This window comes from Nerophis ophidion, linkage group LG05, assembly GCF_033978795.1.
Source record: "Nerophis ophidion isolate RoL-2023_Sa linkage group LG05, RoL_Noph_v1.0, whole genome shotgun sequence".
NCBI lineage: Eukaryota > Metazoa > Chordata > Actinopteri > Syngnathiformes > Syngnathidae > Nerophis > Nerophis ophidion.
In genome coordinates this window covers 1,707,997-1,733,676 of record NC_084615.1, presented here as the reverse complement: position 1 = coordinate 1,733,676, position 25,680 = coordinate 1,707,997, and the positions used below count along the sequence as shown (strand labels likewise).

Here is a 25,680-nt window from a genome sequence, read left to right as displayed (position 1 = left end):
AGCAGCGAGAGTCCCGTTCACAGTGGAGCCAGCAGGAAACCATCCCAAGCGGAGGCAGATCAGCAGTGCAGGGATGTCCCCAGCCGATACACAGGCGAGCAGTACATGGCCACCGGATCGGACCGGACCCCCTCCACAAGGGAGAGTGGGACATAGGAGAAAAAGAAAAGAAACGGCAGATCAACTGGTCTAAAAAGGGAGTCTATTTAAAGGCTAGAGTATACAAATGAGTTTTAAGGTGAGACTTAAATGCTTCTACTGAAGTGGCATCTCGAACTTTTACCGGGAGGGCATTCCAGAGTACTGGAGCCCGAAATGAAAACGCTCTATAGCCCGCAGACTTTTTTTGGGCTTTGGGAATCACTAATAAGCCGGAGTCCTTTGAACGCAGATTTGTTGCCGGGATATATGGTACAATACAATCGGCAAGATAGGATGGAGCTAGACCGTGTAGTATTTTATACGTAAGTAGTAAAACCTTAAAGTCACATCTTAAGTGCACAGGAAGCCAGTGCAGGTGAGCCAGTATAGGTATATATGTATGTATATATGTATATAAAGGTATATACAGTATAGGTATATATGTATATAAAGGTATATACAGTATAGGTATATATGTATGTATATATGTATATAAAGGTATATACAGTATAGGTATATATGTATGTATATATGTATATAAAGGTATATACAGTATAGGTATATATGTATGTATATATGTATATAAAGGTATATACAGTATAGGTATATATGTATGTATATATGTATATAAAGGTATATACAGTACAGGCGTAATGTGATCAAACTTTCTTGTTCTTGTCAAAAGTCTAGCAGCCGCATTTTGTACCAACTGTAATCTTTTAATGCTAGACATGGGGAGACCCGAAAATAATACGTTACAGTAATCGAGACGAGACGTAACAAACGCATGGATAATGATCTCGGCGTCTTTAGTGGACAAAATGAAGCAAATTTTAGCGATATTACGGAGATGAAAGAAGGCCGTTTTAGTAACGTTTTTAATGTGTGCCTCAAAGGAGAGAGTTGGGTGGAAGATAATACCCAGATTCTTTACCTTGTCGCCTTGTTTAATTGTTTGGTTGTCAAATGTTAGAGTTGTATTATTAAATAGAGGTCGGTGTCTAGCAGGACCGATAATCAGCATTTCCGTTTTTTTGGCGTTGAGTTGCAAAAAGTTAGCGGACATCCATTGTTTAATTTCATTAAGACACGCCTCCAGCTGACTACAATCTGGCGTGTTGGTCAGCTTTAGGGGCATGTAGAGTTGGGTGTCATCAGCATAACAGTGAAAGCTAACACCGTATTTGCGTATGATGTCACCTAGCGGCAGCATGTAGATGCTGAAGAGTGCAGGGCCAAGGACCGAACCCTGGGGAACTCCACACGTTACCTTAACGTAGTCCGAGGTCACATTGTTATGGGAGACACACTGCATCCTATCAGTTAGATAAGAGTTAAACCAAGACAGGGCTAAGTCTGACATACCAATTTGTGTTTTGATACGTTCTAATAAAATATTATGATCGACGGTATCAAAAGCAGCGCTAAGATCGAGGAGCAGCAACATAGATGACGCATCAGAATCCATCGTTAGCAATATATCATTAGTCATTTTTGCGAGGGCTGTCGCCGTGGAGTGATTTGCCCTGAAACCGGATTGAAAGGTTTCACATAGATTGTTAGACGCTAAGTGTTCATTTAACTGCTCCGCAACAATTTTTTCGAGGATTTTTGAAATAGAGGAAAAAAATCCTTCTTACCATTAATGCGACTTCTTGAACAGGTGCGGTAGAAACCTGATGAATTGATTAAAATGCACGAGAATGTTTTATATTTTGAATGTTATTTTTGACAATGTGATTACCAGTGGAATTATTCATTACTTACCGTGTTAAGCAATGTCAACTAAGATTTATCCGAGAGCCAGATGCAGTCATCAAAAGAGCCACATCTGGCTCTAGAGCCATAGGTTCCCTACCCCTGCTCTAACCACTAGGCCACTGAGTAATACATAAATATTAAGAGTTATACTACTGTTGTTCCGATACCAATTTGTTGGTACCGGTACTAAAATATTTTGGTACTTTTCAAAATAAAGTGGACCACAAAAAATGTATTTATTGGATTTATTTTAACAAAAAATCTTACGGTACATTAAATGTATCTTTCTTATTGCATGTTAAATAGTGAACATACAAGACAACTTGTCTTTTATTAATAAGTAAACAACTAATTAGTCTGCTGACATATGCTGTAACATATTGTGTCATTTATCATTCTATTGTCAATATTATTAAGGACAAGTGGTAGAAAATTAATGATTAATCTACTTGTTCATTTCCTGTTAACATCTGCTTACTTTCTCTTTTAACATGTTTTATCTAGACTTCTGTTAAAATGTAATAATCACTGATTAATGTTAAAGTACCAATGATTGTCACACACACACACTACGTGTGGCGAAATTATTCTCTCTGCATTTGACCAATAACCCTTAATCACCCCTTGGGAGGTGAGGGGAGCAGTGGGCGCAGGTTTTGTGAGGCAAAAAAGTATCGATGTGATCATAGTAGTATTGCTACTAGTGAAAAAGCTAAGCATACAGCATGCATATCTATTAAAAACTGTTACTGACTAGTGCAGTGATACAATTGTGAATTTCTTTCCCCAAATAAAAAGGCTAAACAATTATGAACATTTCCCTTTTATATCTAATCTTTTACCAAAACAGATTATTAATGAACATTTATTTGGGACGCAATGTTAGTTGTATAAGTTACACAAAAAGAAGAGGAAATGCAGTGATTAAGAAGTTACCAAAACGTGACAAATACTGTCTGATCCATTTTAATGTAATACATAATCATTTGATTTAAGTTATTGAAAATGATGTCAGTCATCTTGAAAGTATTTCAGGTGCTTGAATCCGACTTTGGCAAAGGTGTATGGACATTGAACACGTTTTTGTCCGGTTGCAACATGGTCAAGAAGACCCTGCCCTTCGAAAAGGATGTTAGTTATTTTTACAAAACGAGCTTACAACCTGTCTCGTGCTGTAGGAGTCCACTTAAGTGCAAATGTGTGCCTGCCGCCTGATGGTCTGAATGCTATTGCGGTGCCCGGCCTGTAATTACAGCTGCAAAATGATTGTCACTTGTTATTTTTCACTCATCAGTAACACTGCTCTCCATTGTGATTCTCCAGGGAATGGTGAAGGCCATTATTGACTGAACACATTATGCATTCTGTGAAACATTTGCATTATGTACTTAAAATAATTTATCCCACAACAAAATAAACCATTTTGGCTTTTTTCCATGTGGGACGGGTTGATTTGTCCTAATGGAGTTGTCTGTGTTAATTGGCAGAGGTGGATTGTGCTGCCATTCTTGTCACAATCTAGCCACAGTACCAACAGGGCCTTTGGAGAGGTTTTTAACCTAAAAGATTTAAGTCCAAGCCCAGCATGCTATTTTCTGCCTCTCCACGGCTTGAAGGTGATTATGTTGCTATTAAATTGTGCAGAATAGGCTTTCAGCCTTTGTGGAAGGACAGTGCTTTATTGGCTACTGACCTTGGCTTTATCTCAGTGCTATGCTGAGAGCTGGGCTCGTTGTTTACTGAAGGTTTTCATGCGTATTGATCGGTCAGTCATCATGAAGAGTGAAGATTCAGTCTTTTTTCAAAAACTACTCAAATTTTCTTCTCCACCAACAAGGTGTTGGAGTTTTCTTGCACCTTGCCAGACTGTGTGTGCCAGTGGCCAGTTTTTATCCGTCCCCCAACTCTTTCCATTTCATCAGTCATTTTGAAAAATGTTATTGCTGCAGGAAAAGGATCTGGCCCCACCTTTAAGCATCACACCACAGGAGGCCACCATTCGCTTTGAGGATGTATATTTTGAATACCTGGATGGCCAGAAAATCCTGAATGGGGTGACTTTTGAGGTGCCTGCTGGGAAGAAGGTAGCCATAGTCGGTGGCAGCGGGTCTGGGTATGTCAAGTTTAGAATGCAGAATGTGAATTTTTACAGTCATATCACTCGCTGTCATCAGTGGAGTGTGAGGATGCTTGATGCTGATGATTGGTCTTGTCTCTGCTTTCAGGAAGAGCACGGTTATGCGGCTGTTGTTCCGCTTCTATGAGCCCCAGCGGGGGAACATCTACATCGCAGGGCAGAATATCCGAGATGTCAGCCTTGAAAGCTTGAGGAAGGCTTTGGGGGTTGTGCCTCAGGTTTGTGACTCACCAGTACAATATAATAATGTTACATAGACCATATCTGCAGTTTATATTGCACACAATAGTGAATTAGTTGTCCACAGTACCATGAGGAATAATCTGAATTTCATTTAGCTTTTTCCCTGCGATGAGCTCACAGGCTAATCTCAACAGATGGTAGTGTTTTTGTCAGTGCATACTACTCTTGCTCCCGCCCACCTTTTGTCTTTGTATTCACAGCGCTCTGTTCCCGTCTCAGCGGCAATAACAATATTCTCTCAAGACTTTTTTTTGTTTTTATAACCTTCCCCTATATGTTGTCAGGATGCCGTTCTGTTCCACAACACCATTTTCTACAACCTGCTGTATGGGAACATCCACGCTACACCTGAAGAGGTTTACCAAGTAGCTCGCCTTGCAGGCATCCATGACGCTATCCTCAGGATGCCACATGGTTACGACACCCAAGTTGGGGAGCGAGGCCTCAAGCTTTCAGGTTTGCTTCAGTATAATAGCTGTTGTGTTACTGTTAAGCAAGATCCCCTTAGAAACATCTCATTAGATTGATTTTTCTAATATGAAAAACATATATATATATATATATATATATATATATATATATATATATATATGTATGTAGGTGTGGGAAAAAATCACAAGACTACTTCATCTCTACAGATCTGTTTCATGAGGGGTTCCCTCAATCATCAATCTCCTGATGATTGAGGGAACCCCTCATGAAACAGATCTGTAGAGATGAAGTAGTCTTGTGATTTTTCCCACACCTACATATTGCGCTCTACCACGGTATCGAGCACTATTCTCCGGATAATCCAATCAAGACATATATATATATATATATATATATATATATATATATATATGGGCTTCACGGTGGAAGAGGGGTTAGTGCGTCTGCCTCACATACGAAGGTCCTGCAATCCTGGGTTCAAATCCAGGCTCGGGACCTTTCTGTGTGGAGTTTGCATGTTCTCCCCGTGACTGCGTGGGTTCCCTCCGGGTACTCCGGCTTCCTCCCACTTCCAAAGACATGCACCTGGGGATAGGTTGATTGGCTACACTAAATTGGTCCTAGTGTGTGAATGTGAGTGTGAATGTTGTCTGTCTATCTGTGTTGGCCCTGCGATGAGGTGGCGACTTGTCCAGGGTGTACCCCGCCTTCCGCCCGATTGTAGCTGAGATAGGCGCCAGCGCCCCCCGCGACCCCGAAAGGGACTAAGCAGTAGAAAATGGATGGATGGATGGATATATATATATATATATATATATATAAGATTGAAACCAGAAATTTTGACCAAACCTTTGACAATTTAGTGTTTCTCCCAGAATATTTGTTGGTTAAGGTGGTGTCTGTCCACAGGCAAGGAGGTGTCTCCTAGGACAGGCGGACGGACGGGGAAGGGGCTGGGTGGCGATATAAGATATATATCTCTATATTTTTTACCTATAGTACAAACCCCATTTCCATATGAGTTGGGAAATTGTGTTAGATGTAAATATAAACGGAATACAATAATTTGCAAATCCTTTTCAAGCCATATTCAGTTGAATATGCTACAAAGACAACATATTTCATGTTCAAACTGATAAACATTTTTTTTTTTGCTAATAATCATTCAATTTAGAATTTGATGCCAGCAACACGTGACAAAGAAGTTGGGAAAAGTGGCAATAAATACTGATAAAGTTGAGAAATTCTCGTCAAAGACTTATTTGGAACATCCGACAGGTGTGCAGGCTAATTGGGAACAGGTGGGTGCCATGATTTGGTATAAAAGCAGCTTCCATGAAATACTAAGTAATTCACAAACAAGGATGGGGTGAGGGTCACCAATTTGTAAGCAAATTGTCAAACAGTTTTAGAACAACATTTCTCAACGAGCTATTGCAAGGAATTTAGGGATTTTACCATCTACGGTCTGTAAAATCGTCAAAAGTTTCAGAGAATCAGGAGAAATCACTGCACGTAAGCGATGATATTACGGACCGTTGATCCCTCAGGTGGTACTGCATCAAAAACACATCAGTGTGTAAAGGATATAACCACATGGGCTCAGGAACACTTCATAAAACCACTGTCAGTAACGACAGTTGGTCGCTACATCTGTAAGTGCAAGTTAAAACTCTGCTATGCAAAGCAAAAGCCATTTATCAACAACACCAAGGAACGCCGCTGGCTTCGCTGGGCCCGAGCTCGTCTAAGATGGACTGATGCAAAGTGGAAAGGAGTTCTGTGGTCTGACGAGTCCACATTTCAAATTATATTTGGAAACTGTGGACGTGGTGTCCTCCAGAACAAAGAGGGAAAAAAAAACATCCGGATTGTTATAGGCGCAAAGTTGAAAAGCCAGCATCTGTGATGGTATGGGGGTGTATTAGTGCCCAAGGCATGGGTAACTTACACATCTGTGAAGGCACCATTATTGCAGAATGGTACATACAGGTTTTGGAGCAACATATGTTGTCATCCAAGCAAAGTTATCATGGACGCCCCTGCTTATTTCAGCAAGACAATGCCAAACCACGTGTTACAACAGCGTGGTTTCGTAGTAAAAGAGTGCAGGGACTTTCCTGGCCCGCCTGCAGTCCAGACCTGTCTCCCATGGAAAATGTGTGGTGCATTATGAAGCGTAAAATACGACAGCGGAGACCCCGGACTGTTGAAGGACTGAAGCTCTACATAAAACAAGAATGGGAAAGAATTCCACTTTTGAAGCTTCAACAATTAGTTGGATAAAAAAAAAATATATATATATATATATATATATATATATATATATATATGTATGTGTATATATATGTGTATATATACATACATATATTGGCATTGAAAGGCCTTAATTTGCAAGGGTGAACAAATACTTTTTGAGAAAATCATTAGATCCTGATCAATGGTTGATTGATCGGCACAGCCCTACTGAGAAGGTGAAGAAGAAAAGCCTAAGTACTATACATCTGTCCTGAGTTGCTACTTTTGATTTAGCCTGCCGGAGAGCTTTTAAAACAATAGTAATAGAAACTGGATTAGATGTCTCATTATGTCATTTTCTGTTCCAGCATTGCTGTGTTCCAGTGTACAAAGCAAGGCCCATCAATGCATGTTGGACTAGTTTGTTGCAGAAGGACTTTAGAGAACAAAGATTTGAGATACAAAATACGTTACCCACATCATCTCAGAATTCCCCACAGGCACATTACTTGTAGATTTCCAAAAATCTATTTTGTATTTTTATGCTCACTGTAACTATGTAACATTGATCGAGCAAAATCTTACAAACCCCGTTTCCATTTGAGTTGGGAAATTGTGTTAGATGTAAATATAAACGGAATACAATGATTTGCAAATAATTTTCTACCCATATTCAGTTGAATATGCTACAAAGACAACATATTTGATGTTCAAACTCATAAACATTTTTTTTTTTGCAAATAATCATTAACTATGGAATTTTATGCCAGCAACACGTGACAAAGAAGTTGGGAAAGCAGGAAATAAATACTGAGAAAGTTGAGGAATGCTCATCAAATACCTATTTTGAACATCCCACAGGTGTGGAGGCTAATTGGGAACAGGTGGGTGCCATGATTGGGTATAAAAACAGCTTCCCAAAAAGCGCTCAGTCTTTCACAAGAAAGGATGGGGCGAGGTACACCCCTTTGTCCACAACTGTGTGAGCAAATAGTCAAACAGTTTAAGAACAACGTTTCTCGAAGTGCAATTGCAAGAAATTTAGGGATTTCAACATCTACGCTCCATAATATCATCAAAAGGTTCAGAGAATCTGGAGAAATCACTCCACAGAAACCAACATTGAATGACCGTGACCTTCAATCCCTCAGACGGCACTGTATCAAAAACCGACGTTAAAGGATATCACCACATGGGTTCAGGAGCACTTCAGAAAACCACTGTCACTAAATACAGTTCGTTGGTACATCTGTAAGTGCAAGTTAAAGCTCTACTATGCAAAGCAAAAGCCATTTATCAACAACATCCAGAAACGCCGCCGGCTTCTCTGGGCCCGAGATCATCTAAGATGGACTGATGCAACGTGGAAAAGTGTTCTGTGGTCTTACGAGTCCAGATTTCAAATTTTTTTTGGAAATATTCGACATCGTGTCATCCGGACCAAAGGGGAAGCGAACCATCCAGACTGTTATCGACACAAAGTTCAAAAGCCAGCATCTGTGATGGTATGGGGGTGTATTAGTGCCCAAGGCATGGGTAACTTACACATCTGTGAAGGCAGCATTAATGTTGAAAGGTACATACAGGTTTTGGAACAACATATGCTGCCATCTCAGCGCCGTCTTTTTCATGGACGCCCCTGCTTATTTCAGCAAGACAATGCCAAGCCACATTCAGCACGTGTTACAACAGCGTGGCTTCGTAAAAAAAAGAGTGCGGGTACTTTCCTGGCCCGCCTGCAGTCCAGACCTGTCTCCCATGGAAAATGTGTGGCGCATTATGAAGCGTAAAATACGACAGCGGAGACCCCGGACTGTTGAACGACTGAAGCTCTACATAAAAAAAGAATGGGAAAGAATTTCCACTTTCAGAGCTTCAACAATTAGTTTCCTCAGTTCCCAAACGTTTATTGAGTGTTGTTAAAAGAAAAGGTGATGTAACACAGTGGTGAACATGCCCTTTCCCAACTACTTTGGCACGTGTTGCAGCCATGAAATTCTAAGTTAATTATTATTTGCAAAAAATAAAAAAAAGTCTATATCTTGTCTTTGTAGTGCATTCAATTGACTATGGGTTGAAAAGGATTTGCAAATCATTGTATTCCGTTTATATTTACATCTAACACAATTTCCCAACTCATATGGAAACAGGGTTTGTACTTTTTAATATTAGCCAGTCAGGTTACAGTAAAGCTCCAAAAGTTGTGGCCGTCTGGGCTTCAACGTGCTGGTACTTTTTAATGTCTGGTAAAAGCCGCTCGCATTCAAAAGGCCACACACAGCTTGCATGAAACAAAGACTGAGTCAGAGACAGAACCAGAATCTCCTGCTGATTTTTCTTCACAATTAAATAAAAGTCCTTTGTGCCTGTCATGCAGAATTCTGCATTGTCCCTCCACTTGAGGTGATTATCTGATGAGGACAGAGAGGGACCTTTCATTCCTATTTTCTTAGCATCCCGCAGAGGCCTTTTTGCTTTGTTTCATGAGGTCCGTTGTTTCCTTTCAGGCGGGGAGAAGCAACGTGTGGCCATCGCACGAGCAGTATTAAAGAATCCGCCCATTTTCCTGTATGATGAAGCAACGTCGTCTCTGGACTCTATCACAGAAGAGGTACAGACACACACACTTAGCCTTTAGTGGAACAAACACCCACTCAGTCACCTGCTAAAGATGCATGCGATAATTCCACCTGATTCTGTATCACTGTGACTTGCAACCCCCTCTGTCACACACCACCGCTCATATTCCCCCCCACTTGCCACCTGCTGTCCCCCCCCCCCCTTTAAGCTTCAGCTCGGCTTAACACTCCCAACCCGTCTTTGTAAATGTTACATTTAATGAGAAAGTTCAGCGCACCATCTCCGAACTTCAGAGTAAAGAGCGGCAGCATGGATGACGTTAATTAAGATTTCTTGTTGACGCGTGTGTTTCTAAATTAACATATGTAAACATTGCAGTCAGAAGCATATGAAGGCGGATGTTTACTTCCACTCTTTCGAGCCACTCATTGTCAGTGAATTTCATCTTTATCTTATCCGTCATCTCACTCCTGAAGTCATTGTAACCTTTTGAATTAGTCAATGTTCTTCACAAGCTTTAAACAAAAATAATGCTGCTGTTTGTTCTTGCGGGCTTCTAGAACATCCTTAGCTCAATGAAGACGTTGGTGAGGCAAAGGACGTCGGTGTTCATCGCCCACAGGCTGTCCACCGTTGTTGACGCAGATGAGATTATCGTGCTGAGTGAGGTACAGTCTACAACTTCATTTTCACTTTTTTCCTTTTACCATCAACAATTACCTTCATTTTCTTTGCGCTAAACAAGTCAAACTTTACAAAGGTTTGGAGTGTGCTGTCTGTGTTAGTCACCAGTCCAATTAGATGATTTAGCACGATTAGTCTGCACTCAAATGACCTGCCTATTTTTGCCAGTATTAAGCACGTAGTTATGTGTATACTTGTGTTCCATCGGGATACATTAGATATGTATTGTGTGTGTGTGTGTGTGTGTGTGTCCAGCAGTCAGACATTTGGGTTTTATAACAGTAGTACCTAGAGGGGGGGGAAATAATACATTTTAAGATGCATCGAAATTTGAAATTTGATTAGTAAATGTCAATAATCGATTATTTATTGTAAATAATGAAATGCAGATAGTTCTAACATTTGGCAGACTGCATCGAGCTACCTCACCGAGATATCCGACCAGTTCCTTTTATTTTAGGGCACCTACAATCCATTTTTGCACACGTTTCCATTAGTTTAATAAATCAATCAATCAATCAATGTTTACTTATGTAGCCCTAAATCACTAGTGTCTCAAAGGGCTAATTAATTCAACAGTTTTTTTTATTACAAATGCACTGTTTTTAATAGGGCTGGGCGATATATCGATATATTTTTCAAACAAGATATGAATAAGGAAAATATCGTAATATGGATGTAATTTTTTTCACGGTAAAATGACCAAACGCCGTTTATTTGTTGTGTTCCTTGTTCTCCCCCGCAACACTTCATGGGCTATTAAACCCCTCCTCTGCACTGACTGGGGGTGTAATGGTACACAAAAATTTCGGTTCGGTACGTACCTCGGTTTAGAGGTCACAGTTCGGTTCATTTTCGGAACAGTAAGAAAACAACAAAATGTAATTTTTTGGGTTATTTATTTACCAAATTTGTAAAATTTTCCACCAAAAATATTTTTCTCAGTGGAATATTTGATGTGAAGTAATGGGAACCTTGAATAGGTCAATAATTCATAATAACATTGATTTTGATTATGTTTTGAGCAATGACAGTTTGAAAGAAAAAAAAAAGCTTTGTTTTATTAGTCAACATTGCAACTTTTTCTAAATTACATTTAACCTTCAAGCTTTTTTATTTCACTTTTGTTATGTTTTTGTTTATTTTAATAGTATTTTTAGAATGTGCCCTGGGCCTTTAAAACATTAGCTGTGGGCCGCAAATGGCACACTTTTGACACCCCTGCTATAGATAATAAAAAATACAATTGATAAGTCAATGGATAAAAAGCAGAGCTTGGAGACGCATGTGTGTTTATCATAACTCTCTCGCTGTCTGCCCCTCCCTCACAAATGCTGCTGTTGCGCGCACAATGTGTTATGTTTTTAACCCCTTCTTAACCCTGAACGTACATTAATACACGCAACCATAACTCAAAATGCACCGGACATGTCCTCTTTTGCGGGGCTGTCAGGGCAGAGTTTCTAAAGGCCTCAAATGTCCGGCATTTTGACTATTGTTTACGCTACTTAATATGTCCGTCTGTAAACTCCATTGGTACACCACCTAACCGAAACCCCCGTACCGAAACGGTTCAATACAAATACACGTACCGTTACACTCCTAGCACTGAACCCCAAAAACAACAACAACACAAGCAAATATGGAGCCTGGCTGTGCCACCAGCAGTGTGCCAGTGACCCACTAGTAAGTAAAACGTGAACTTCTGCATACGGGCCAACAACTACGGTTTTCCTGTAATGAGTACGGTTTTTGATAATCCATTCCGCTTTATGACTACAATGGTAGAAAATAAGTTTTTTTTTTCAAATGAAAAATAATTAAGTTAAATATCGAAGTTACGTAGCTTAGCTATATTTCCCAGTAGCTTTGTTACTTTTTAAACAAGTGACGATTTCCGTAACTTAGCAATTTTTAGACCCCTGTAGCGGTTAGCTACAAAAGAAGAGCGGGAGAAGAGAAAGAGAACTGGACTAGTGCAACTCCACGGGCAGGGGACAAAACATACAGGAAAGAACAATGATTGGTTGGTTCACGTATAAGAAAGTCCATGATTGGTTGGTCGGTTTAAAATGATGAGTCACGATTGGTTAAAAGCAGGGTAAAACATTACGGACAGGCACGGTTCATCGAACCAGGAAGTGTAATCACAATAAACGCGTGCATCCCAAATGACGACGAGAGAGTCATAGAAAAGAAATAAAATATTCAAGCGTAATATACGGCGAAGTGAGGAAGATTATTCCCGCACAGGGAAGTCAAGTCACTTACTTTGTGCTGATCACTTCTAGTTGGACGACAGAACCGTAGGTGTGTGACAGTCCATTACATCGTCGACTGGCAATTAAAAAGTGCCTGCCTGAAAATGTAACTTTTTATCTGAGTTTGATACATGTTGTATTAATTGCACAGCTATGTTATTTATTTTATGTAGAAATAATATTTTTCTACTGTATTTATGTTGTGTAATTCCGTGTTACCTAAACAATTTATTTTCATTGTGCTTGTCTATGAGCCAGTTTGCCCAGCTCAAGTGTAAGGATGCAACAATTGACCGGTTTTACTATTCATCGTGATTAAAAAGGTTAGTTATTTAATCGCAAAGTTTCCGCTATACCATGTGTTTAGCTCCTCCTCTATTAATAGACATTAGGCTGGTACGTTATTTTGCCACAACCCGCACGGAACAAAAACATAAGCACCTTTCGAGAGACCTGCTAGTACACGACATTAGCTTAAAAATAGCAGCAGTACATGCGTCACACCCGGTCTAAATACAGTAACAAAATTTAAAATAGTCTTTCATTAGGATCATGCTTTGTCAAATATGTTCTGTAATGTAATATTTGGTATTTCTAACTAAATACATCAGTTGAGAATAATACTGCATAGGGAGACAATTTCTTGCAGATTGCAATAAAGTGAATATTTTTTCTCCCCTGTTTGGTTGATAATCCTCAATTACCGGAAGATTAGCAGGCCAAATTTTTTATTTTATTAATAAACTGAGAAGGTTTAGACAGTGTTATGCAGTGATATGAATACCATTAACTTAACTTTTACAAAATGTAATGTGTAGTGAAGTATTTATTCACATAGAAAATTACAAATAAATTTTCAAAACACAATATAAAATGTGAGATATAACAGGATAATGCATACATTTATCATTTGTTTTCAAAACGTTTACAAAAAAGTGGGACTCCAAAAATGTACTGTGGTACCCCACTTTTATGACTCGATGGGGTCCCCTGGGACCCCATTTTCAAAATTCCTGGCACCATCATCCATCCATCCATCCATTTTCTACCGCTTATTCCCTTTCGGGGTCGCGGGGGGCGCTGGTGCCTATCTCAGCTACAATCGGGCGGAAGGCAGGGTACACCCTGGACAAGTCGCCACCTCATCGCAGGGCCAACACAGATAGACAGACAACATTCACACACTAGGGCCAATTTAGTGTTGCCAATCAACCTATCCCCAGGTGCATGTCTTTGGAGGTGGGAGGAAACCGGAGTACCTGGAGGGAACCCACGCATTCACGGGGAGAACATGCAAACTCCACACAGAAAGATCCCGAGCCTGGATTTGAACCCAGGACTGCAGGACCTTTGTATTGTGAGGCAGACGCACTAACCCCTCTTCCACCGTGAAGCCCTATTTATTAATTTATTATTATTATATATATCTGTGTTGGCCCTGCGATGAGGTGCCGATTTGTCCAGGGTGTACCTCGCCTTCCGCAGCTGAGACAGGCTCCATAGACCCCGAACGGGACAAGCGTTAGAAAATGGATGGATGAATGGACATTACCAAACATATTTGAAAATCAAATCATGTTTGTAACAATTTTGTGTTATTGATGCGTGAAACTGATATCTAAACATGGTGTTGCTCCTCTCGTCTAAATGCCAGTTATCCTATAGCAGGAAAATCTAAATTCTGTATTCCTACCAAGTCTGTCAAGGCACTCAAATCCCTGCAGGTATTTTTTAAAATTGTTAAATGCGTGTTTATGTTGTTTTTGTTTAGCTGTTTAAAAAAAGCATTATGTTTAAAAAAAATTGTAATTTTGTTAAAGCAAACTAATTGTCTACTCGTGGTATTAAAAGCTTGAAAATGATCTGTCCAGGGCAAACATGGGAAAAATATGGCTTGTTAGACTTCAACCCGGCCTGCTGGACTTCTCTAATGAATTTTTTCAAACCTTTATCATTGGAACTGGAGCCGCCAATACGACTGTCAGGGCATTGTTCAAGTTACCGTAAGTCTCGAACTATAGAGAGTATTGCAATAGTTGGAATCTGCGCTTTTGAGTGATATACAGATTATTATGGTAAACTACGTCACAACAGCTGCAAGCAGAGAAGTAGGAAGTAGCGTGGGCGGTGCTTGTTTACAGCAGCCAGCCTGGGTGTCAGCCAGGAACACGGAAGCAGATTTCTACAACAAAGATGAAAAGTAATATTATATGGAATATTACTATATAGATTTGTGGGTGGGGTTTTTTTGTCATTTGCGTTCATGTTTCATCCAGTTTGGTGCATATTTGTTGCATGTTGCGTTATTGTAAAAGATTGATCTCGAGATGATCGTCTGGAAGGTAAAGAGGAGAGACGTTCATATGCTCCCAATATTCAGTGTTTTATCATTCATAGTTAATATTACAAATCCCACGTTTTTTGTTCATGTACAATCTTTTATTCAGCGAAAAGGCTGTAAAATTCCATTTATTAATTTTTGAAGTGGTTTTCTTATAATATTTTCAGCATTCTGTCAGTCACACACACACACACACACACACTGGTCCCCAGGCGCATTTTTACAGAACAATGTGGCCCCTGAATCAAAATTGCTCATGTCTGGTCAGGGTACACTTAATAATGATGACAAATTATATTTATGTGCGATTAAATCATTTTAATTGTTTAACAGCCCTAATTATTATTAGTACGTTTTATTTATATTCATCATTTTGTACAGTTAACATATTTTTTAATTACTGTTATATCCGACATTAAGTTGCTAAGGAATTTCTGTGATTTAGTAAATATATTTTTGTTAAATCAGTCTGTAATAATTGTTAAATACTGATTATTATTCAGAATATAATCAGACAGTCCAAATATGTGCCCATGTTTGCTTCATAATAAACCATAATGGAACTTCATATAAAACTGAAGTATTTAGTTAGTATTGCAGCGACAAACTTTCTTATAATCGGCACACATTAAGTTTCAAATGGAATCCTAAAGCGAAACATGAACGTGAGGATTGCGCCGCTAACAGGAATGCTACCTAAATATGGTTGCCAAACGTCTTTTGAAACACGGAATTATCCTGTATTTCGGAACAAAAGTGCGTGCTTTGTATTGAGCTGTCAAGTGACACCAACTGTGGTTGCAATCAGTGCAATATTTCTGTGAGCGTGTTCGTTTCGTCACTGAGTGCAGTTGGTCTGAGGTCGAGTACAAGTCGTCATTCAATGAGGATATTACACATCCAGAAGAGAGGTATTTGGCTTCAACTATAAGTGGCATGTCATTTATTCCACTTTAATGACCTATGAGTGTGTGTGATGCCTTCATTTAATGACAAATTACACGATATATATTGTAAAAACAATAAGCACACAGAGATCTCCTTCATAAATAAAGAACAATTGAAATGTTGCCAGTTATTTTAGTAAAACAAATATCTCGCTTCTTTTCGTCATAGTACTTTTCATAGTGATGAAAGACTTGTCTATCATAAAACTGTACACTAAATGTATTCTGTTTTAAGTTAAGCAAGACATACCCCTGTTAAAGATATATATTCTGTCACGTTAAGCAGGAAATATTGATATTTAAGACCAAAAAAACGTTCCCGTTTGACAAATTGTATTTGTATCAAAATATTAGGATGTTTTTAAGGGACAATTTTATTTATGCAAGCAAATAATAACCTATGATTAATCATAGAATTAGAGTGTAAATAATCTGATTAATCCCAGAATTACTGTGATTAATCTGATTAAAGAAATATCACTTGACAGCCCTAATATACATATACTGTATACATATGTACATATACATATATATATGTAAATATGTACATATACATATGTATATATGTATGCAAGTATATTTGTGTATAGGTATATGTATGTATTATTTGTGTATATGTATATATATATATACATACATATATATGTATTTTGTGTATATATATATATATACTGTATACATATATATACTATATACATATATAAGTATATATAAACATATTCATAACTACATATATACACGTGTTTATACATATATATGTATATATATGTACATATATACATATATGTATTCATGTATACATATATATATGTATGTATGTATATATATATATATATATATATATATACATACATATACATATATATGTATGTATGTGTATATATATATATATATATATATATATATATATATATATATATATATATACACACACACGTAGGGCTGGCCGATGTGGACGAAAAAGTATTCCTCAAGTCATTCATCACTTTCAACTGTTAAAAACTCGGACTGGGAGATATGGACCAATATATTTTTGCTTAATCTCGATACATTTTCCAGTGAAAGTATACATATAAAAGATATTAATTTTTGAGCGAGATTCAGTTAAATTGAACTGAAAGACAACTGTACTGTAAACAGTCAGTGGCACTTTTATTAACCCAGTTAGTCAAGATGGGTATTTACAGCACAGAAAAGAAACTGGTTATGTAGCACAGAATTACAAAACATAAATAAAATAGAAAAATATTCTTTTTACGTAAAGTAAATAACATAGCTGTGCAAATAATACAAAATGTATCAAACTCACAGGCCAAGTGGACGCGTTGTCTGTTTCCTGGACACGGTTTATATCGCTAAAAGAAAAATCTAAAGAAGGGAATCCCTCTGCCATCTTTTGCTCGTTTTTTTAAATATATAAATCACCCGCTTGAATATTCCCTCTTTCTTTTCTACAACTTCCTTGTCATCATTTGTGTTGTCTGTTGTGATTTCCCTTCCTGGTTCCCTGACCCGCTCTATCATTCCTCTTATTGGCCTCTCCCTAATGTTTTGCCATAATCTCAACTAGAGATGTCCGATAATATCGGACTGCTGATATTATTGGCCGATAAATGCTTTAAAATGTAATATCGGAAATTATCGGTATCGCTTTCAAAATTATTGGTAACTGTTTCAAAAAGTAACATTTATGACTTTTTAAAACGCCGCTGTGTACACGGACGTAGGGAGAAGTACAGAGCACCAATAAACCTTAAAGGTACTGCCTTTGCATGCCAGCCCAGTCACATAATATATACGGCTTTTCAAACACACAAATGAATGAAATACATACTTGCTCAACAGCCTTACAGGTCACACTGAGGGTGGCCGTATAAATATGTGCCACACTGTGAACCCACACCAAACAAGAATGACAAACACATTTCGGGAGAACATCCACACCGTAACACAACATAAACACAACCGAACAAAAACCCAGAACCCCTTGCAGCACTAACTCTTCCGGGACGCTACAATATACACCCGCCCCCCACCTCAACCTCCTCATGCTCTCCCAGGGAGAGCATGTCCCAAATTCCAAACTGCTGTTTTGAGGCATGTTGAAAAAAATAAAGCACTTTGTGACTTGAATAATAAATATGGCAGTGCCTTGTTGGCATTTTTTTCCAGAACTTGAGTTGATTTATTTTGGAAAACCTTGTTACATTGTTTAATGCATCCAGTGGGGCATCACAGCAAAATTAGGCATAATAATGTGTTAATTCCACAACTGTATATATCGGTATCGGTTGATATCAGAATCGGTAATTAAGAATTGGACAATATAAGAATATCGGATATCGGTCAAAAAGCCATTATAGGACATCTCTAATCTCCACCAATGACCATGACTCATCTGAGTAAACAACCAACCAATCATGGATGTTCTTACGTATATGTGCTTGGAAGGAGGAAGGCTAGAGGTTTAGTAGCGAGTGAGGAGAACAAGGAACCCAACAAATAAGCAGTGGTTGGTCTTTTTAACGTGAAATCATTTCTATCGATATTACGATAATGATGAGATGATGTGGGCCTGATGGCTTCAACTGGCCAAGATCTTCAGTTCTCACTGGATCGGTTCGCAGCCGAGTGTGAAGCGACTGGGATGAGAATCAGCACCTCCAAGTCCGAGTCCATGGTTCTTGCCTGGAAAAGGGTTTAGTGCCACCTCCGAGTTGGGGGGGAGATCTTGCCCCAAGTGGAGGAGTTCAAGTACCTAGGAGTCTTGTTCACGAGTGAGGGAAGAGTGGATGGTGAGATCGACAGGCGGATCGGTGTGGCGTCTTCAGTAATGCGGACGTTGTACCGATCCGTTGTGGTGAAGAAGGAGCTGAGCCGGAAGGCAAAGCTCTCAATTTACCGATCGATCTACGTTCCCATCCTCACCTATGGTCATGAGCTTTGGGTCATGACCGAAAGGATAAGATCACGGGTACAAGCGGCCCAAAGGAGTTTGGGTCTCTCCCTTAGAGATAGGGTGAGAAGCTCTGCCATCCGGGAGGAACTCAAAGTAAAGCCGCTGCTCCTCCACATGGAGAGGAGCCAGATGAGGTGGTTCGGGCATCTGGTCAGGATGCCACCCAAACGCCTCCCTAGGGAGGTGTTTAGGGCACGTCCAACCGGTAGGAGGCCACGGGGAAGACCCAGGACACGTTGGGAAGACTATGTCTCCCGGCTGGCCTGGGAACACCTCGGGATCCCCCGGGTAGAGCTGGATGAAGCAGCTGGGAAGAGTGAAGTCTGGGCTTCCCTGCTTAGGCTGTTGCCCCCATCACCCGACTTCAGATAAGCGGAAGAAGATGGATGGATGAACATTATGATATTTTCTTATTTCATATCTTGTTTAAAAATATATCAATATATCCCACAAAGTCAATATATCGCCCAGCTCTATATATACTAGGGGTGTAAAGGTACGTGTATTTGTATTGAACCGTTTCGGTACAAAGGTTTCGGTTCGGCGCGGAGGTGTACTGAACGAGGTTCCACACGGACTTATTAAGTAGCGTAAACAATAGTCAAAATGCCGGACATTTGAGGCATTTAAGAAACTCTGTCCTGACAGCTGCGCAAAAGAGGACATGTCCAGTGAAAAGACGACGTATGGTCAGTCTATCCTAGCCCTCTTTTGCAGGGCTGTCCGGGCGGAGTTCCTTAAATGCCTCAAATATCTGGCATTTTAAGTTATGGTTCCACGTATTACCAATGTAGGTTCAGGGTTAAGAAGGGGTTAAAAACAAAACAAATTGCGCGCGCAGCATTCGTGAGGGAGGGGCAGAGACAGAGAGAGTTGATAAACTCCAGGCTCTGCTTTTTATTCATTGATTTATCAGATTTAATTTTTTATTATCTATAGCAGGGGTGTCAAAAGTGTGCCCCCGAGGCCATTTGCGGCCCACAGCTAATGTTTTCAAGGCTCACGGCATATTCTAAAAATACTATTAAAATAAACAAAAACATAACAAAAGTGGGGCTTCACGGTGGCAGAGGGGTTAGTGCGTCTGCCTCACAATACGAAGGTCCTGCAGTCCTGGGTTCAAATCCAGGCTCGGGATCTTTCTGTGTGGAGTTTGCATGTTCTCCCCGTGAATGCGTGGGTTCCCTCCGGGTACTCCGGCTTCCTCCCACCTCCAAAGACATGCACCTGGGGATAGGTTGATTGGCAGCACTAAATGGTCCCTAGTGTGTGAATGTTGTCTGTCTATCTGTGTTGGCCCTGTGATGAGGGGGCGACTTGTCCAGGGTGTACCCCGCCTTCCGCCCGATTGTAGCTGAGATAGGCTCCAGCAGCCCCCGCGACCCCGAAAGGGAATAAGCGGTAGAAAATGGATGGATGGATAACAAAAGTGAAATAAAAAAGCTTGAAGGTTAAATGTAATTTAGAAAAAGTTGCAAGGTTGACAAATAAAACGAAGCTGTTTTTTTTTTCTTTCAAACTGTCATTGCTCAAAACATAATATTGAATCAAAATAAATGTTATTATGAATTATTGACCTATCCAAGGTTCTGATTACTTCACATCCAATATTCCACTTAGAAGAATATTTTTGGTGGAAGATTTGGCAAATTTGGTAAATAAATAACCCCAAAAATAATATTTTGTTATATACCGTGACCTCTAAATATATATATATATACAGTATATATTTTGTTATTTATTGTACCGAAAATGAACCGAACCGTGACCTGTATATATATTTATTTAGAGGTCACAGTTCGGTTCATTTTCGGTACAATAAATAACAAAATATAATTTTTTGGGTTATTTATTTACCAAATTTGCCAAATCTACCACCAAAACTATTTTTCTGAGTGGGATATTTGATGTGAAGTAATCGGAACCTTGGATAGGTCAATAATTCATAATAACATTTATTTTGATTCAATAATATATATATATATATATATATATATATATATATATATATATATATATACGCACACACAGGCCAAAGTGTGTGAGTTCCTAAGTTGTGAGTGGTGTATACTAATGGAAATAGCCAGGTGAGGAGTAAAATGCTGCAATATGTTAAAGGTTGTCCTTGAAATCAGTTGTGGTCTTAAAAGTGAGCCTTATGTGAGACCTATCGGCAGTCGAGTGACATTTTCAATCAGCGCTGCAAATGAGAGGCTCGTTTGAAGCGCTCCGAGTGAGCATGTGCGCTTCCGTGTTTCCAGAGTCAGATGGTAGAGATCAGAAGGTCGCGGCGAGCAGGCATGTTTAGCGTGTGATGTCGCCACAGCGTTTGCCGGCAAGGGACTGCCCGGGGTGCTCATTAAAAAAGTGTACTCGCGGTCACGTGGTCTAAAGATGATACCAACACCTCTGCATGCTCATAGGAGGTGGGGGATGGGGGGGGGGACTACGTGGGAGGCTTGTGTGTTTGTGAGTCAGTGTTTTTGTGGCAGAAAGGCAACAGTTGTTCAGGAGGCGTTAGGGATCCTAGAGGGGGGAGAGAGTGTGGTCAGTGTTGGTGGTCATGAAGGGATTCTAACCAAGACCGTGTTTGCAATACCAGCCATTTATTTGTATTTTTTTTGGGGTGGGGGGGTTCTATTTTGTTTTGACGGAGCAGGGTAAAGTGAAAGAGCGAGGCAACCACGAAATGCTCCTCAACACCCCGGGAAGCTTGTATGCAGACCTGTGGAACACGCAGAACAGCAGGATCCTCAACAGCGGCAAGACCCCCACCCAGCCGCCGGCCCAGCGCCCCTCCCAGAAGGAGGAGGAGAGGAAGAAACTGCAGGAGGAGATTCTCAACAGTGTGAAAGGCTGTGGGAACTGCTCCTGCTGAGCGAAAATGCCACAGATGGCCCAAGCTGGAGTCCCTGGTCCGTGGGTTATTCAAGGAGGGAAAGAGGGGGGATTGTGTCCCCGTCGCACACGCCGGCCTGGCCATGCTTTCTTCCGCCTTCTCATCCGAATAAAGACTATTGGCGGCCAAGTTGAGGAGGATCTGAACAGACAGGGTGTGTGCTAAGAGCTGGACGGCGTCCAGAACGTCTATATGTCACTTTCCTCAGCTGAATCCAAGAATAGGAGACCTTGTTCATCACATACGTGCACGCTAGACATCTGCTCCACAACATGGTCGCTCTCCCTTCCTCCTCCTCTTCACTCGGGGTGTATCGACATCTTTCTTCACACTGGAAACAGGGGAGTGTGTACAAATGCCTTTTGTACAGCTCGCTTTTTTTTAAAAATATCATATGCAAGATTATTTTAATTTGTCGGTTTTAATAAAGGAGTGTATATGTTGGACTTGGCAAAAGGTTGACTCACTGAGCTTCATTCCCAGCGGCGTGAGCGCAGGTACACCGCAAATGTCAGCACGCCAGATTGAGATGGTGAAACTGTCCTAGCGTCCTTCTGGAACTCTAGGTGAGAGTTTGGAGTCCTGAGCACAATGTCCTCTCCGAGTGAATTAGCAGAATGTCAGTGACGAGTCAGGGTAAAAATAACAGAGCAGGAACGTCGAATAAACCCTGAATGGTTGTCGCTGCCTCGTGAGGCCTCCTTCTGGGAACAACGCAGCATTTGGCTTTGATGTCTGTGATGACATGGTCTGCGTCATCTGAACTCGCGCTGATTAGATGATGATCAGTCGTGTCCATGTTTGTGTTTCAAAACTGACATGTACGTCCTCCTTTTTTAGAGGACTGCTCAGTGATACAGTACGCACATCTTTGCAGAACTGTGACTATAAATAAAATGTCATGTTGTATTAACACATCTTGTTGAGTCTTCATTTCTGCGCACTGCTTTCTCAATTGAGGGTTTCTCTCATTTCCTTTGTGACTCCAGATGGTAAAAATCCTTTGTACGTGTCCCACTAACAGGGCACATGACTTCCATTTTCATGGTCAATAACCTGTTGTGTTATTTTAGTTAACTGTGTGTGTTGTGTTTAACAAGCATTTGTCTCATTTGAGCGGTTAACTGACCTACTCAGGACAACATTTATTGTACTCTTATATTGTGGGGAAAAATGCTTTAAAATATGAACAGTAGTACAGCTACCAGTATTTCAATTTGTTTTAACTATTAAATTAACCTAAAATATGACTTTGTTGAAAACATTGGACACAATGTGTTGTCAAGCTTATGAGATGTGATGCAAGTGTTATTGTGACACTATTTTTTATTTTTTTCAATACTTCTATTTTAGTTTTTATAATAATGTAAATGAAGGGTTTCTAATCACTGCTATGTTGGAATTCTTGTTATTATTGATACTGTTGTTGATATTATTCATTTTTGTTTGATTACTTTTGGATTGTAGATGTTTGTGTGTCCTCAATTGCTCTGTTGATTGTTATTCTGAATGTTGCTGGTTTTGGAATTGCATTATTATCGTATTATTGTGTATTTTTGGTTGGACTGATTAATAATTAAAGAAAAAAAATTGGGCAATCTCCAACCTCCATTTATAATAAGATAGCATGAAGGAGGAGTCAGACTTGGTTGCCTGTCAGCCACAGATTAAAAGTCCATCGATCTGACTCTAATTTATTTATCAATTCTACTAAAAATTAAACATTGGCCTCCAAAAACAAAAGTAGTACAACTACCTCACCTTTACGAGTTTCTGTCGCTCTGTGACTCACTCGTAGCCTCGCCTACACCCACAATTAAACGTGTAACACGTTTTTTTTTATATAAAATTTTTTTTTTTTAAAGACAAATATAGTATGGAAAACAGTACAGTCAAATGTACAGGTTAAACTCTAAACATTAGAATATTGTGCTAAGGTTTGTTTATTCCAACAATTAGAATTACAAGGTGAAACTAATAAACGACATAGGCTCATAACATCCAACTCAACATATTCCAAGCCTTCTTTTTATATCATTTTATGGTAGATTTATGAGATAATAATGTAAAGAAATAATAATGTTGGAGAGTGGATTTCTACGGTATCTCCTCTGAGCTGCTTTTCCATATTTAGATTTTGATATACAAACCCCGTTTCCATATGAGTTGGGAAATTGTGTTAGATGTAAATATAAACAGAATACAATGATTTGCAAATCCTTTTCAACCCATATTCAGTTGAATGCACTACAAAGACAACATATTTGATGTTCAAACTGATAAACTTAATTTTTTTTTGCAAATAATAATTAACTTAGACTTTCATGGCTGCAACACGTGCCAAAGTAGTTGGGAAAGGGCATGTTCACCACTGTGTTACATCACCTTTTCGTTTAACAACACTAAATAACTGTTTGGGAACTGAGGAAACTAATTGTTGAAGCTTTGAAATTGGAATTCTTTCCCATTCTTGTTTTAGCACCACACACTTTTGTCAATATTTATTTCACATATACAGCGGTGTCCCAACTTAGGCGTGTTGTGTTACGACCTGTCGCTCAGCTAATTATTTAGTTGCAAGTAAAAATTGGAGTTGCAAACATACATATACACATACTGTACATACAGTGGGGCAAAAAAGTATTTAGTCAGCCAGCGATTGTGCAAGTTCTCCCACTTCAAATGATGACAGAGGTCTGTCATTTTCATCATAGGTACACTTCAACTGGGAGAGACAGAATGGGAAAAAAAAATTAAGGAATTCACATTGTAGGAATTTATTTGTAAATGATGGTGGAAAATAAGTATTTGGTCAACCATTCAAAGCTCTCACTGATGGAAGGAGGTTTTGGCTCCAAATCTCAGGATACATGGCCCCATTCATTCTTTCCTTAACACGGATCAATCGTCCTGTCCCCTTAGCAGAAAAACAGCCCCAAAGCATGATGTTTCCACCCCCATGCTTCACAGTAGGTATGGTGTTCTTGGGATGCAACTCAGTATTCTTCTTCCTCCAAACACAACAAGTTGAGTTTATACCAAAAAGTTCTATTTTGGTTTCATCTGACCACATGACATTCTCCCAATCCTCTGCTGTATCATCCATGTATCCATTTTGGTATCAACTCAACGTATTGTTGCATTTGAACAATTGTATTGTTGATAATAGAGGTAAATTATTGTTATTGTTCATTATCAATAATGCTATTTCTATTGGTATTTGTATTGTTCCATTTGTAGTGTAATAATGTTCATTGTCATTTCTGTATTTATTTCGCTAACTTATTCTTTGCTATCACTTTTACCATCATTTGTGTACATATTGTATTAGCTGATGTTGCTCTATTGTTGTTATTGTTGTGTTTGCTGTTGTTGTTTTTGTCTCTACGTCTTGTCCTCACAATTTCCCCCTCTGTTTTCTTTTTTTTCTCTTTCCTTCCCCTCCTGCTCTGGCCCAGCTGCACCAAATGTTAATATAAATACATTTAATGAAGTCAAATACAAATAAGGCAACAAGAGAAGTATCCTACACTTTTGTCAAGTAAATCTGAACAGCCGATATGGGCATCTACATCTACATCTACATCTACATCTACATCTACATCAACTATGTTTTGCCTGAGAAGCTGGACAGAAGAAAAACATAAAAAAATAATAAAAAATTGGAGTTGCAAGCTACCCTGACATACGTTGGCGTGGCAAATGTCACAGTGAACCTGGTGATATCCTACCAAAGCATCTGGTCTTACTCATGAGTATTAGCTTGCTGCTTTGTGTTCCTATGGAAGGGAGAAAGTGATTGTGGAGGACAGTGCTGAGAAAAATAAGCAAATTGTACCCATTGAATTGAAAAATAAATATTTTTTTAAAAATGTAAATATCTATATAATCCTTGGTTATTTATTTAAAAAAATATGGAAAAGCTGATGATGATGTGTTTGATGGAGAAGCAGCTACAGTAGAAGTCCACTTTGGTGTAAATGTTGTACATTATTATTACGTCATGAAACTACTTTAGTTGTTAGCAGTTCATTATATTGTAGTGGTTTTATTATTT

The 25,680-nt window shown here is 39.3% G+C and overlaps 1 protein-coding gene across 2 annotated transcripts in view; it reads left to right on the top strand.

Moving 5' to 3' along the window:
• The window catches only part of abcb7 (ATP-binding cassette, sub-family B (MDR/TAP), member 7), a 72,208-nt gene that overhangs the window by 44,774 nt on the left and 1,754 nt on the right, over positions 1 to 25,680 (top strand). The window contains exons 11-16 of one of the 2 annotated variants that reach the window (XM_061899674.1): positions 3,852 to 4,015; positions 4,128 to 4,257; positions 4,567 to 4,738; positions 9,460 to 9,563; positions 10,093 to 10,200; positions 21,384 to 22,536. In XM_061899674.1, coding sequence (XP_061755658.1) covers positions 3,852 to 4,015; positions 4,128 to 4,257; positions 4,567 to 4,738; positions 9,460 to 9,563; positions 10,093 to 10,200; positions 21,384 to 21,602 — 897 coding nt within the window. In that variant the 3' untranslated portion in view covers positions 21,603 to 22,536. Of the gene's footprint in view, positions 1 to 3,851; positions 4,016 to 4,127; positions 4,258 to 4,566; positions 4,739 to 9,459; positions 9,564 to 10,092; positions 10,201 to 21,383; positions 22,537 to 25,680 lie in introns of those variants that run through there. The other variant, XM_061899675.1, reaches the window with a different exon arrangement.